Genomic DNA, 12,363 nt, shown 5'->3' with positions numbered 1-12,363 from the left:
AATGTAGATAAAATGCATAAAACTAAAAACATACAGAAACAAACTGTTAAAAAGGAATTAAACGGTAACAGGAATAAAACATAAAACAAATCCGTTAAAAAACAACAACACACACACACACTATGAAAAGCCCTTTCCTTAAAAAACAAGCAAACCAGTCAGTTCCCAAAAGCCTATCGGAATAAAACAGTCTGCACCTGCCAATGGTTTCGAAACTGAGGCCAGGCTCTACACATTTAGAAAAAGCATGTGGCATAGCTCTCCTGGGGGCACTGTACCACTTCAGAATGCTGGCAAGGAAAAATCATGTTCAGCCCACCCGTCCACACATTAAAGACTCCATGCACACAATTATTATGGGCAGGGATAAAGCTACGGTAGGTGTTAACCCTCCCCAATCATATGCTAGCCCCCAATAAGCAAAGGGGACATGGTGTGATGAAACTGACAGCCATGCAGACCTCTATCTGTATTCCAAAAATGTAAATCCATGGAGGACTGCAACTGTGTGTGTGTGTGTGTGTGTGTTTGTTACTTAATGTAGATTAGCCCTGAGATGTAATTGTGGATCAACGCTTTTATGCAGGCTCCATGCTGCCTTATGTTTCACATTTGCCTTACAGCATCCCCATGTGAAAATTGCCACAATTATAAAATGCATTTGCCACATCAGAAAGAAGCCTTAGTTATTCATATTAACTTTGCCAGGGCAATCTTACGACCAGAAATCCTTCTGGATAGTCAGTCCTTGACATTTTCTCTCTCCCACCATGTGTGCCATGCACGTACTCTTATTTTGCTGGCTTTGGAAGTGTGTTTTTCATGCAAAACATGATGACGTCTGCAGTTGTCGTTTTGCATGTGGGTGCTCCCTACCATTCAAACTTGCATGTTCAAAAGCCAGTGATATGCTCCAGTTTCTTATACTGAAATGTGCTACCTACCTTTCAAAAGAAAGAAACTAAATACAGTAGGTTCTAAATGGTTCAGATTCTTTTAAACTAATACAATCTGATTTTTTTAAAAAAAAGGCTGCAGACAGTTCCCAAAAAGTGGTTAGTGTTTACCAAGCAAGTGCTGCATTAACCCTTGGCCAACCCAGAAGTGGATTGGGTTGTTCTACAATCATGCGCACACTCTCACATGCGCACACCAGATGTCATCAGCACACAGGCAGAGAGCGAGGAGGGGTGGGGGATAATTGCCACCTCTGAGCTAATCAAATGCTCAATCTTATGACCAGGAAGAGGTGGTCTTCCCGGAAGAACTGCTCCCTGCCTTGCAGGCCTTTTCCTACCTGGCCCGGGAGGGTTGGGCTCTGACTGACTCCAGCTACAAAAGCTGAGGTTGCTGAACAGATTCTTGGGTTGGGGTGTTGTTTGGGAGAGCGGGGTTGTTCCCATTTTTTATATGGTTCAGATCTTTAGATTATGATTCATGTGGAAATTGTTTGTTATGGTTGTGTACTTTTGGCTGTTTTATTTATTGCTTATGACTACTTTAGGTAAGTTTGTAATTATGAAAAAAACATGTTGTAATCTGCCTTGAGAATAGTTTTAACTATGGAAAGGTGGCGTAAATTAAAATTATGCATGTATCTAGATCAGGATGATGTGCTTTGCCCACCCCAGAATTGTGTGCACTTTAAAAAAAAAAAAAAGGTTGCCGCAGCCAAAATCACTAGAGTGGCATAGAGCACATCAATACCCCAAATGAGGGGTTAACTACCTTTGCACCAAGAAACAAATCCCATGAAGTCAGTGGGGCATACAGAATTGTACTATTAACCAAGTGAAACTTAAAACACGGCACTGAGAAGCAGCTGTGTTATTCTTTTAATTCTGTCACCAAAAATAGGCACTTTGCAAGTGCATCTCTAGACATTCTGCTTTCCCTAAAGGTAAAGGTAAAGGGACCCCTGACCATTAGGTCCAGTCGTGACCGACTCTGGGGTTGCGCGCTCATCTCGCATTATTGGCCGAGGGAGCCGGCGTATAGTTTCCAGGTCATGTGGCCAGCATGACTAAGCCACTTCTGGCAAACCAGAGCAGCACATGGAAACACCGTTTACCTTCCCGCTGTAACGGTTCCTATTTATCTACTTGCATTTTTGACGTGCTTTCGAACTGCTAGATTGGCAGATGCTAACCTAGCACATGCTAAACTGCACAAACTCCTGCATGGCTTGTGCACATCTGAAATGCACAGTCTGTTTACGCTGCTTTTTAACCAGTGCTATTTTCCTTAAAAAACAGGTCTTGGAGCTCATCTCTCTTGTTCTCTTAGAATGGCAATGACGCCCACCTAAGAGGTGCTGGAGCTGAGCTCTGTGGGGGGGGGGGAGAAAGGCCCTTTAAAAATAATATTTATATTTGCTAGGTTTTGCTCATTACAGGGAGGTTCTGTAAGCTCAGTCGGTAGAGCACGAGGCTCCCAGTTTCAGGGTTGTAAGATCAAGCCCCAAATCTATACAATTTAATATTTCTTCGTTTTACTTTGAAGTACTGTAACTCCAAGTGGCTTCAGTGGGACTTATTCCTGGGTGGCATGCACATAGGACTGCGGCCTTCATAGCCCCTCAAAAGCAAGTCCCATTGAACTGAATGGCCCTCAGTCGAGATCTGGCTTAAACCGCTCTTGTTACAGGGTAATAACCGACAGGCTCAGGGCAACATTTCCTGCCACGTCAGACCAGGGGTGCCAACTTGAATAAAATATGGCGGGTGGTGGTGGTGGCAGACAGTGCCAGATTACCAAATAGGCAGAAAGCCGGCTTCAGCCTATGGGCCCCATGCCTTTTAGGGGCCCCTCGAAACAGATCAAAATAATATTGTGTAATAAAATTGGTGAGTTAAAATGGTTGTTCGGTAAAAATAAAAAAACGTATTAGGAGATCATTTGCGGGTAACATGCTGTGCATTTTAAATTACACGTTGAAAGAAAATTATATGAAAATTATGTACCGTTGATATTTAACTCCTAGTAAATTAGCAAAAATTGATAAAACGGGGTCAAATGTATGCTGGAAATGCAAGGAAAAAGAAGGCACCTTTTATCATATGTGGTGGGAATGTAAGGTAGTAAAATAATTTTGGGAAATGATATATAATGAGCTGGAAAAAATGTTTAAAATAACATATTCTTTTAAAAAAAACAACCCGAAACCCTTCTTTTAGGAATTCTAGTTGCCAAAATCCCAAGGGAGCAGAAAAGATTATTTATGTATGTGACCACGGCTGCGCGGATGTTATTGGCCCAGAGATGGAAAGAAGTCCCTACCAGAGAAGAAAGGCAGATCAATTGATGGACTTTGCCAAAATGGCAGAAATGACCAGAAGAATCAGAAATCAGAAAGCCCAAAATTTTAATAAGGAAGGGGGGGAATTATAACTTATCTTAAAAACCATTGTAAACAGTTAAAGTCGTTCGTAGGATTGGAATGTCACTTGTAGTTTAATGGCGAATTTTGGACACAATGGAGTGGTAAAAGATTTTGGATGATCATAAAAGATGCAGGAGGAAATGATTAACTATAGGACCCACAAAGAGGAAGAGGGAGGTCCATGAGATTCTTTGGTAACTTGTTTTTATGTGGTATGCTGGATATGTGACTGTAAAATCTTAATCTGAAAAAATCAAATAAATAAATTTATTTTAAAAAGGAGACCATTTGCAGGCGGGGGCCCCAATATTTCGACTACCTAGAGGGGGGCCTCCACAGGGTTTAATCCGGTACTATCCCCAGGTAAGCCCTGCCCCAAAAGATGTGGCGCACACAACACACACAATTTGAATGGCAATGCTTATCAACTTTTTTGGGGTTGGGGGTGGATTCAAATATTCCCTAAGGGAGCTCGTCCCGTAGAAGTCGGGGAAAAAACTTGAGGCGAACAGAGGACGCCAGTTCAGGGCTTGGCGCGCGCGCGCTACCGGGTGTCTCCTTCCCTTCCAGCCAGCCCGCGCCCCACGCCCCCCCTCCAGGGACCTGGCTGCCTCAGGCCTCGCCCCCTCCCCGCGCGCCCAGCTCCTTAGCTCTGCCCCCTGGAGTCCCGACGACGGGCTTCCTCACAGGCGCCGCACAAAAACCGCCGCTTCCCCCTCAGGCGCTTCGTCCCGGGGCTGTTGCCGAGCAGTGCCGCCGCCGCCGCCTCGCGCAATTCCCCTCAGGCGGGCAAAGCGGGCGGCACCGAGTCCGGAGCGGGCTGGCCTGACTTTGCGGGGAGCAGCGGCGGCGGCGCCCTGGCTCGGGCAGCGGCCCTCCTCCGGGAGCCGAGGCGACGATGGATCAGCAGCAGCCGAACCACGAGCCGCACCGCCACCCGGCGCAGGAGCGCTCGCGCTCGCACACCGTCACCACCACCGCCAGCAGCTCCTTCACGGCCAACTGGTCGTCCGCTTCCAGCACGCTCGCCTACGACCGCGAGTTCCTGAGGACGCTGCCCGGGATCCTCATGGTGGCCGAGATTGTAAGTAGCCCAAGCGGAGGAGCAGCAGCAGCAGCGCAGCGCGTCTCGCTTGCTCCCGAGGAAACGTGCGCCGCGCAGGAGGAGCTGCTGCCGCCACAGCCCGCACTCGCTGGGGCCGATCTTTGGCTGCACAACCCGGAGCTCCCCGTTTATCCGGGAGGGAGCCCCATTGAATTCAATAGCGCTTACTTCCGAGTAGACACGGTTGCGATTTCCGCTCTTCTTTTTGTCCACATCCCCTTCGCCAGTGCATCTCTCTCTCTTTAAAAAAAAAATATTTTTATTAGTTTCCCAAATTAAAACAAATATATCCAAATTATTAAATTTAATACAATTAAAAAATAATTATTATAATTAGGTTTCCGCTCCTGTTACAAACATGTGTCCAAATGCTTCCTGATGTTGCCACTTCATTCTTCTAGCGCCAATGCAGAACTCTTCCCTCCCTCCCGCCCCCAGGGCAGGTGTAAAGTAGAAAATGCAATAAAATCAAATATCTGAAGCCTCTCTCGCATGGAATTGGCTCCGTCCCAGGAGTGTTTTGGAACGGGATGTGTTTATAAAATAAAGCTGGGGTGCAAGGGAGAGAGATCCATCACTTCCTTTGGAATAGTTCATAGAATCCAAGTGCGAAGGTGTGAATCCTAGTCCAAGTGTGAATCCTAGTCCAACCCCCTGCAACGCAGGAATATTTTCGCCCAATGTGGGGCTCGAATCCATAACCCTGAGATTAAGAGTTTCATGCTCTGCCGACTGAGTTATCGAGGTGTGTGGCTTTTAGTGGATGGGGAAGAGAGAAGAAGATGACTTTATACATGCTCAGAGGCACGCCCATTGCTTTAAGAGTGCCAAGACTTCAGCATTGTAAGCTAGCTAGTCAAAAAACCCTGCACCAATTAATAAGAACTGATTTAGATATAACTGAACAGGTGTAACGCTTGTTTGGAGATACCATTTGCGATGTGGAAATAGGATACGACTCCCTGGGTGTTTATTCATTGTAACTTTTTGTTGTGAGCAACCTCCTAAAGGGAAGAACTAGAAGAATGCAGGGGTGGGAGAAGGAGCAGGATCATTTTAACTACTAAGGGACCTCAATTCCTTAATTTTGTTATGAGATATCTGGAAGATACAGGAGTAATACAGACGGTTGCTTTCAAATCTACCAAAGAACAGTTTCGTCTCCCCATTTCTGTTTCTTACCTGAGCTTTTGCTCTGTGCTTGTTCTCCACTGAAGGTTCTTAACACATCTTTCCCAACTTGTTGCAAATTCATTCGAGCCTGACAGATCACTTGGGCAGCAGAGAGTTATACAAAGAACCTATGCCCTGGAGTAAGGGGAGGGGGCTCATTTTCCCCAGCTATCTGAATAATAGGCTTTTTCGGAAGCTTCTTCAGGCCATTTCCTCTGGTTGTTTTTTTGTTGTTGCTGAAATGGAGGTGCTAAAGTGGTTGTAGGCTGGGCAGGTTATTGTTTCCCTTAATAGGTCACCTGAGGCAAGATTAGAATCCTGGAGTCAGGTGAATCCTGAATAACTCAAGCTGGGCTGGCTGGGCACATTCACAACAGTTTTATCTCCTGTAAGCACTTCAGTACCGATGGTCAGAATGGCATTCTGTTAAGCCTTTGTAGTGAAGAGGAAGAAAGCTGCTCAGGAATGTGCCTAACAGCCTAGATATCCACTCCCAAGAATGTGTGCTGTAGGGGAGCCCAGAGATGGGAGCCCAGAGGTGTCTTGAACAACTCCCATTATCAAGATAAAAAAATTCCTTCAGTAGCACCTTAAAGACCAACTAAGTTTTTATTTTGGTATGAGCTTTCGTGTGCATGCACACTTCTTCAGATACACTGAAACAGAAGTCACCAGACCCTTATGTATATTCAGAGGGTGGGGTGATGGGAATGGGTGATGGGCTGATAGGAGTGGTAAACCTGCTGATGACTGTTAACGACTGTTAATGACTGCAATTGGTCTTGCGGGGGGGGGGCAAGGGCTGAGGTGCTAAGGAAAGCTTGATCATGTATAATGGGATAAGAATCCTATGTCTTTGTTCATTCCAGGTGGCTCCATGGTTTTAAGCTTGGTGATAAGTTGCAATTCAGCAACTTCTCTTTCCAGTCTGTTTCTGAAATTTTTCTGTAATAAAACAGCTGCTTTGAGATCTTGTATAGAATGTCCTGGGAGATTTAAGTGTTCTCCTACTGGTTTCTCTGTCTTGTGGTTCCTGATGTCAGATTTGTGTCCATTTATCCTTTGGCGTAGGGTTTGGCCTGTTTGTCCAATATAGAGAGCTGAAGGGCACTGTTGGCATTTGATGGCATACACAATGTTAGAAGATGAGCAATTAAATAGTCCTGAGATGGTATGTTGGATGTTGTTGGGGCCTGTAATGGTGTTGTCCGGGTGTATGTGGCAGCAAAGTTGACATCTGGGTTTATTGCAGGCTCTGGTACCAGTGTCCATGTTAAGTCTGGTGGTTGTATTATTGTGGGTGAGGAGTTGTTTAAGATTGGGTGGTTGTCTGTAGGCAATGAAAGGTCTTCCTCCCAGAGCTTGAGAAAGAGAGCTGTCATTGTCCAGGAGAGGTTGTAGATCTCTGATGATTCATTGTACTGTTTTAACTTGGGAGCTGTATGTGATAACTAGTGGTGTTCTGTTATTTTCTTTTTTGAGGTCTGTCTTGCAGCAGGTTCTCTCTAGGTATCAGTCTGGCTCTGTTGATCTGTTGTTTAACTTCATCAGGTGGATATTTTAGTTCTAAAAAGGTTTGCTGTAGATCTCTTAGGTGAGATTCTCTGTCTGTAGAGTTGGAAAGGATGCGGTTGTAGCGTAGGGCCTGGCTGTATACGATGGATTGTTTGGTATGTTAGCTAGAAGCATGTAGATATGTTTGTCGGTCAGTTGGTTTTCGGTATAAGGTTGTGTCTATACGTCCATCCTGTATTTTTATAGTAGTGTCGTATAATATTATATAGTACTGTAATCTAATCCACTGAGCCTCTTGGGCTTGGAGGTTGGCGGTTCAAATCCCCACGACGGGGTGAGCTCCTGTTGCTCTGTCCCAAATCCTGCCAATCTAGCAGTTCGAAAGCACACCAGTGCAAATAATAAATAGGTACCACTGCGGCGGAAAGATAAATGGTGTTTCCATGCACCCTGGTTTCCATCACGATGTCCCATTGCACCAGAATGGATTCTGTTCCTATCCAAAGATCAGCAATCCTATTACTCAAGGGCATTTCTTTCTTTTCTGGATCGAGTCAGTCTCATTCTCAGTTCTAGCACTGTACAGATATACCCAAGATGGCATACATGGTTTAAGCAACTGAAACAAAATGAAACAGCCCTCAGATTGCATTGATAAATATCCTGAAAACACATTGATAAAAATAGCAGCAACCAAAGCACATCATCTGATACACAAACTAAAAAAAAATGCATCCTGAAATAAAATAATTCTTCTTGAAAGGTTCATGGGATTTGCAGGTAACTCTAATTTTATTATTGCTGATTTTTCATCTTTTTCAAGTGCTAATTACCTTCGCTGCTGGGAAGGTGTTTGAAACTCTGGCTTTGTTTTGCACTAAAGCAGTTGGTGACGCGGGTGGCGCTGTGGGTTAAACCACAGAGCCTAGGGCTTGCCAATCAGAAGGTTGGCGGTTCGAATCCCCGCAATGGGGTGAGCTCCCATTGCTCAGTCCCAGCTCCTGCCAACCTAGCAGTTCAAAAGCATGTCAAAGTGCACGTAGATAAATAGGTGCCGCTACAGCGGGAAGGTAAACGGCGTTTCCGTGTGCTGCTCTGGTTCTCCAGAAGCGGCTTTGTCATGCTGGCCAATAACACGAGATGAGCGCCGCAACCCCAGAATTGGTCACGACTGGACCTAATGGTCAGGGGTGTTAGGGAATTTTATAGGGGGGGGGCACCCAAACGAGGCTTCATTTGGGAATCAAGATTGGCACTAATGCCCTCAAGGGGACCCCATTTGATCCTACAACACCACTCTAGTATCGCACCAACACGAACCCCTCAAGATCAAGCCCTGAGTAATAAAGGCTCCCTTTCCTACCCTTTCTCTGTTGCCTGAGACTCTATGTAACCATATTTCTTTATGAATGAATACAGTGTATCTTTATTTCTAAATGAAACCTCCTTTTTGCGACTCTGGCCAAGGGCTCTCAGGGATGCAGGGAACAGCCATAATCCCTTAAGCAAGAGGTCAGGTAGCCAGGGTGGTGCTCCTCTGCATATCCATAATCCATTCAGGTACCATCTCCTGCCATTCCCAACCCTCCGAAGCCAGAGGCAATACACACAACTGGACCCATTGTTTCCCCCCACCAGGTACTCAAGGATCCCTTCCCAGATACTTACTGGTACTTGCTTAACAATGTCCTGGGACATCCTTATGCTAATCCTGCTTACCTCCTGTTTACCTGTATGCTAATGCCCCTTGCACCTTCCCCTTTTCTGACCTTTTACCCTGTCACAAGTGATGTATGTATGATGCTTTCGATGTGCATTATGGGATGGTGGTGGGAAGTTTTAAAAGTTCTTGCAGCCCTGTTCACAGTGTTCAGTCTGGCATTGAACCTGCTGCGCAGTAATAAACCTTGCTGTTTGCTCCGGATCATGGCTGGACTCCTTCCTTTTATACTCCGCAACGACCACAGGCCCTTGCCTGATGAGCTGGGTGGCTGAGCATTCTCGCACCCAGAATTTTGCCCTAACATTTGGCGCCCGAACAGGGACTTGCGGTTCTCCTGTGTGGCTGACTGAGGGCCCCAAGATCTTCAGCCGGCACCAGGCCCTTTTGCCTGGGAAGACCCCTTTGGACCCTCGGCCATCCTCCAGGCGGTAATCTGCAAGTCTCGAAGGACCCAGCCAGGGAGCAAAGGCAAGAACCGGCCGGCCAGCTTCTTCATCCCCAGGATCAACACGGAGGAGTGTGTGAGTATAAGGTTAAAACCCAGTGCACTGGTGGTAGCGGGGTGGTATCTCCTGGCAACTGAATTCTCTGCCCTCTTATCTATCGTGCTTTCTGTCCTGTCTCTCCGGACCGTGTGCCGTGCTCAACTCGAAAGGGGAGTTCTGAGCTCTATCTCTGTTGCTTCTCCACCCCCCCTTTTCCAGAAAAGAGTGGGGGTCCTTTGGTCAGCCGCCCTGGCAGGAAGGCCCTGTCCAAAAGCAAGGGACCAAAGGCTCTTTTTCAACCACTTCAGCCAGCAGGCTGAAGCCTTTTCTGTCCTGTCTTTACCCCAGCCGCACTGGTCGAGCCACGTAACACGTGTATCGTGCGTGAGCCCGCTTCCAAAAGCAAGGGGGGTATTCCGGAGCGAAAATTCTATCCAAGGGGGTACCTGATCTGGCACCGCAAAGCGTGGGCGTCCAGTAGGGTCCCCTATTTCTCAAGATTGTGACGATAGGTAGGAGGTTGCCAGGAGGGGTAGCCTAACAGGGATTAGGCAGGACATGGCAGAGTGGTTGGAAGCACCCCAAAGAGAAACGGGAAAAGTGAGCACCAAAGGTCTGGGGAGGAAACCAGATAGCTAGGGCTCAGGAGAAACTCTGTGAAATAGCTAGGTAACTTTATTTAGGACTGAGAAACAATAGGAATGGTATATATATGTTTTCACGTTACATGTTGTCTGTTATTTGTTTTGTCTGTTAAGTGTGTGTGCATCTGTTCCTTGTGTCTGCTAGAGATCGTTGTTTCCCTTGAAATAAATAAGAAATGTAATCAAGGTTTGGGAATGTAAGGAGTTTGTGTTTAAAAATTGGCCATGACCTCTACAGACTGCCTTCCTTAAGTTAAAAAAAAAAAGTTTAAAAATAATAATAATGCAAGCTTGCTTAAATAATTTTATGTTAAGGGATTGATCAACCCAAAAACATGGCAAATATTGAAAAAGGGTGGAAGTGGTGTGTGAATGTTTGTTGGTTGTAAGAGGCTGTAGAAGGCCAATCTTTCTCCAGAGAGTAAAAGAGGGTGTGTGTGTATACCTACCCCTTTCTGTACAGAAAGGGGGAGCAGGAAGCTAGGAAAAGGGAGATTGTAACTTTGAAAATGTTTGTTTGTGAACTCACAATGTTTAAGGTCTGTGTAACAAGGGAGCCATGTGCTCTGTATGTAATGTTTCTGCTGCAACCAGCTTCATTGAGCACAACAGCTCTTTGCAAGCTAAAATGCAGTGTCTATATTTCATAAAGCCTTAGGTAGGTCTCCTTCTGAGAGAAGAGTGTTGTTGTTATGAGGAATCCTTGGAAGTATTAGGACCATGTGACTATGAAATATGGTGTTCCTTCTAGGGAAATGTTATTAAAAGTAGAGGCTCCATAGCCAGCAAATGTCTATCTGAGTCAGTTTAACCTTGGTCCAGTTGGACAGAATGGTGGTAGTGAGAAAGTAAATTCCCTCTTAAAACTGTTTATCCAACCCTCAGGTTTGCTAAAGGCCTCCATGTAAAGTTGGTACTTTTAATCTTCCCCTTCCTTCCTTTTCCCTTAGTACACATGTGTGCTTCCGTGATAGGGCATAGCCCGTGTTTCCTTCCCAGTTAGCCATCTGTACTCAAATGTATGTGTATCCTGCTTTGAAAGGGCGATGATAGTGTTGAGATCCCCATATTTCAGAAGGGATGGACTAGATTACTCAAGATCCCTTCCAACCCTACCAGACTCTTGCAAATGGGGGGGGGGAGTTAAATGAGGAAATTGTATGTTGTATGTGATATGAAAGTGCTAGGTAGGTGGAAGGAGAGAGAGAGAGAATGTGTTTGAAATTGCATTTTGTATGTGATGTGAAGGTGCTAGGTAGGTAGAAGGAGAGAGAGAGAGAATGTGTTTGAAATTACATTTTGTATGTGATGTGAAGGTGCTAGGTAGGTAGAAGGAGAGAGAGAGAGAATGTGTCTGAAATTGTATGTTGTATGTGATGCGAAGGTGCTAGGTAGGTAGGAGAGAAAGAGAATGTGTTTGTAAGTAACCTTGAAAATGCTTGCTCAATACTTTGAAAATATTTTGAAACTTGAAAATGTTCACTTCATGAGGTGTGCAAATGTTTGTTATTGAGAGAGGCTCAAAAGGGGAGTCTTTCTTCAAGTGACTAGAGGAATATTGACTAAAGGAAAATTGAACAGCTATTCCTATAAAGGTGATTTGTTTGTCAAAAGTAGAGCTTCCTTAGCCAGGAATTGTCTATCTGAGTCTAGTTTTAACTTCAATTGTGTTGGGCTCCTGATATAACCTCTTAAGGAAAAACTCATCTGCTAAAGGGTTCTGTATAAAGTTGGTATTTTAATTCAAATCTTGTGGATCCTGTATCTTAGAGGGTTAGACTAAATGACCACAGGGTCCCTTCTAACTCCCATTTTAGAGCTATGTGAAAGGCAATGTGTCTGATGTGGTGATGGGTTGAAATTCAGCCCAGCTCTGCTTTCTGGCAAGGAAAGATTATTGGTTTTCAGAGTTAGAACAAGAGTGTCTTTTTTAAGGAGTGATTATATGAGTTTTACCATTTTGTCTATTAAGGTTTAAAGTTTAAGCACATATAAAAGTCTTGACCATTTCCCCTTGTAAATAAATGGCAGAATATATCTTATGAATTGTGACCCTGTAGCCATTTTCCCATATATGAGGGGGCAGGGAATTTTAGTCTGCCCATGGCTGAAGTTATTTAAAACAAACAAACATTTGCAATTTATGAATTCTGACTGGTCATTTACCCGTACATAAGGGGGCGGGTCATTGTTCCGCTAATGACTAGAGGGAAAGCACACTAATAATAATAATCCACATTTGTGAAATATTTTGAATAAAAGTCTGCACCCCAAAAACCCTGTAGATAAAGGGGGCAAATCTAGATTTCTTTTGCCTGGGGTATGAGATGTTTATA

At 44.9% G+C, this 12,363-nt stretch overlaps 1 protein-coding gene and 1 long non-coding RNA gene across 2 annotated transcripts in view; one reads left to right on the top strand and one right to left on the bottom strand.

Moving 5' to 3' along the window:
• Positions 1-1,653: 1,653 nt before the first annotated feature.
• On the bottom strand, positions 1,654-4,024 carry LOC132592850 (uncharacterized). The gene is made up of 2 exons (XR_009558374.1): positions 2,150-4,024; positions 1,654-1,894 (listed from the first exon to the last, which is right to left on the bottom strand). It is a non-coding gene; the product is annotated as an uncharacterized LOC132592850 (long non-coding RNA).
• Positions 4,021-12,363, top strand: part of CMTM8 (CKLF like MARVEL transmembrane domain containing 8) — a 50,190-nt gene continuing 41,847 nt past the window's right edge. Inside the window, exon 1 of the mRNA XM_035129927.2 lies at positions 4,021-4,466. Within this exon, the coding sequence (XP_034985818.1) occupies positions 4,281-4,466 (186 nt within the window). The 5' untranslated portion in view covers positions 4,021-4,280. The remainder of the gene's footprint in view (positions 4,467-12,363) is intronic.

The sequence above is a fragment of the Zootoca vivipara genome, chromosome 12, assembly GCF_963506605.1.
Source record: "Zootoca vivipara chromosome 12, rZooViv1.1, whole genome shotgun sequence".
In the NCBI taxonomy this organism is placed as follows: domain Eukaryota; kingdom Metazoa; phylum Chordata; class Lepidosauria; order Squamata; family Lacertidae; genus Zootoca; species Zootoca vivipara.
The sequence above is the reverse complement of the archived record's forward strand: the minus strand, read 5'-3'. Positions and strand labels throughout refer to the sequence as shown.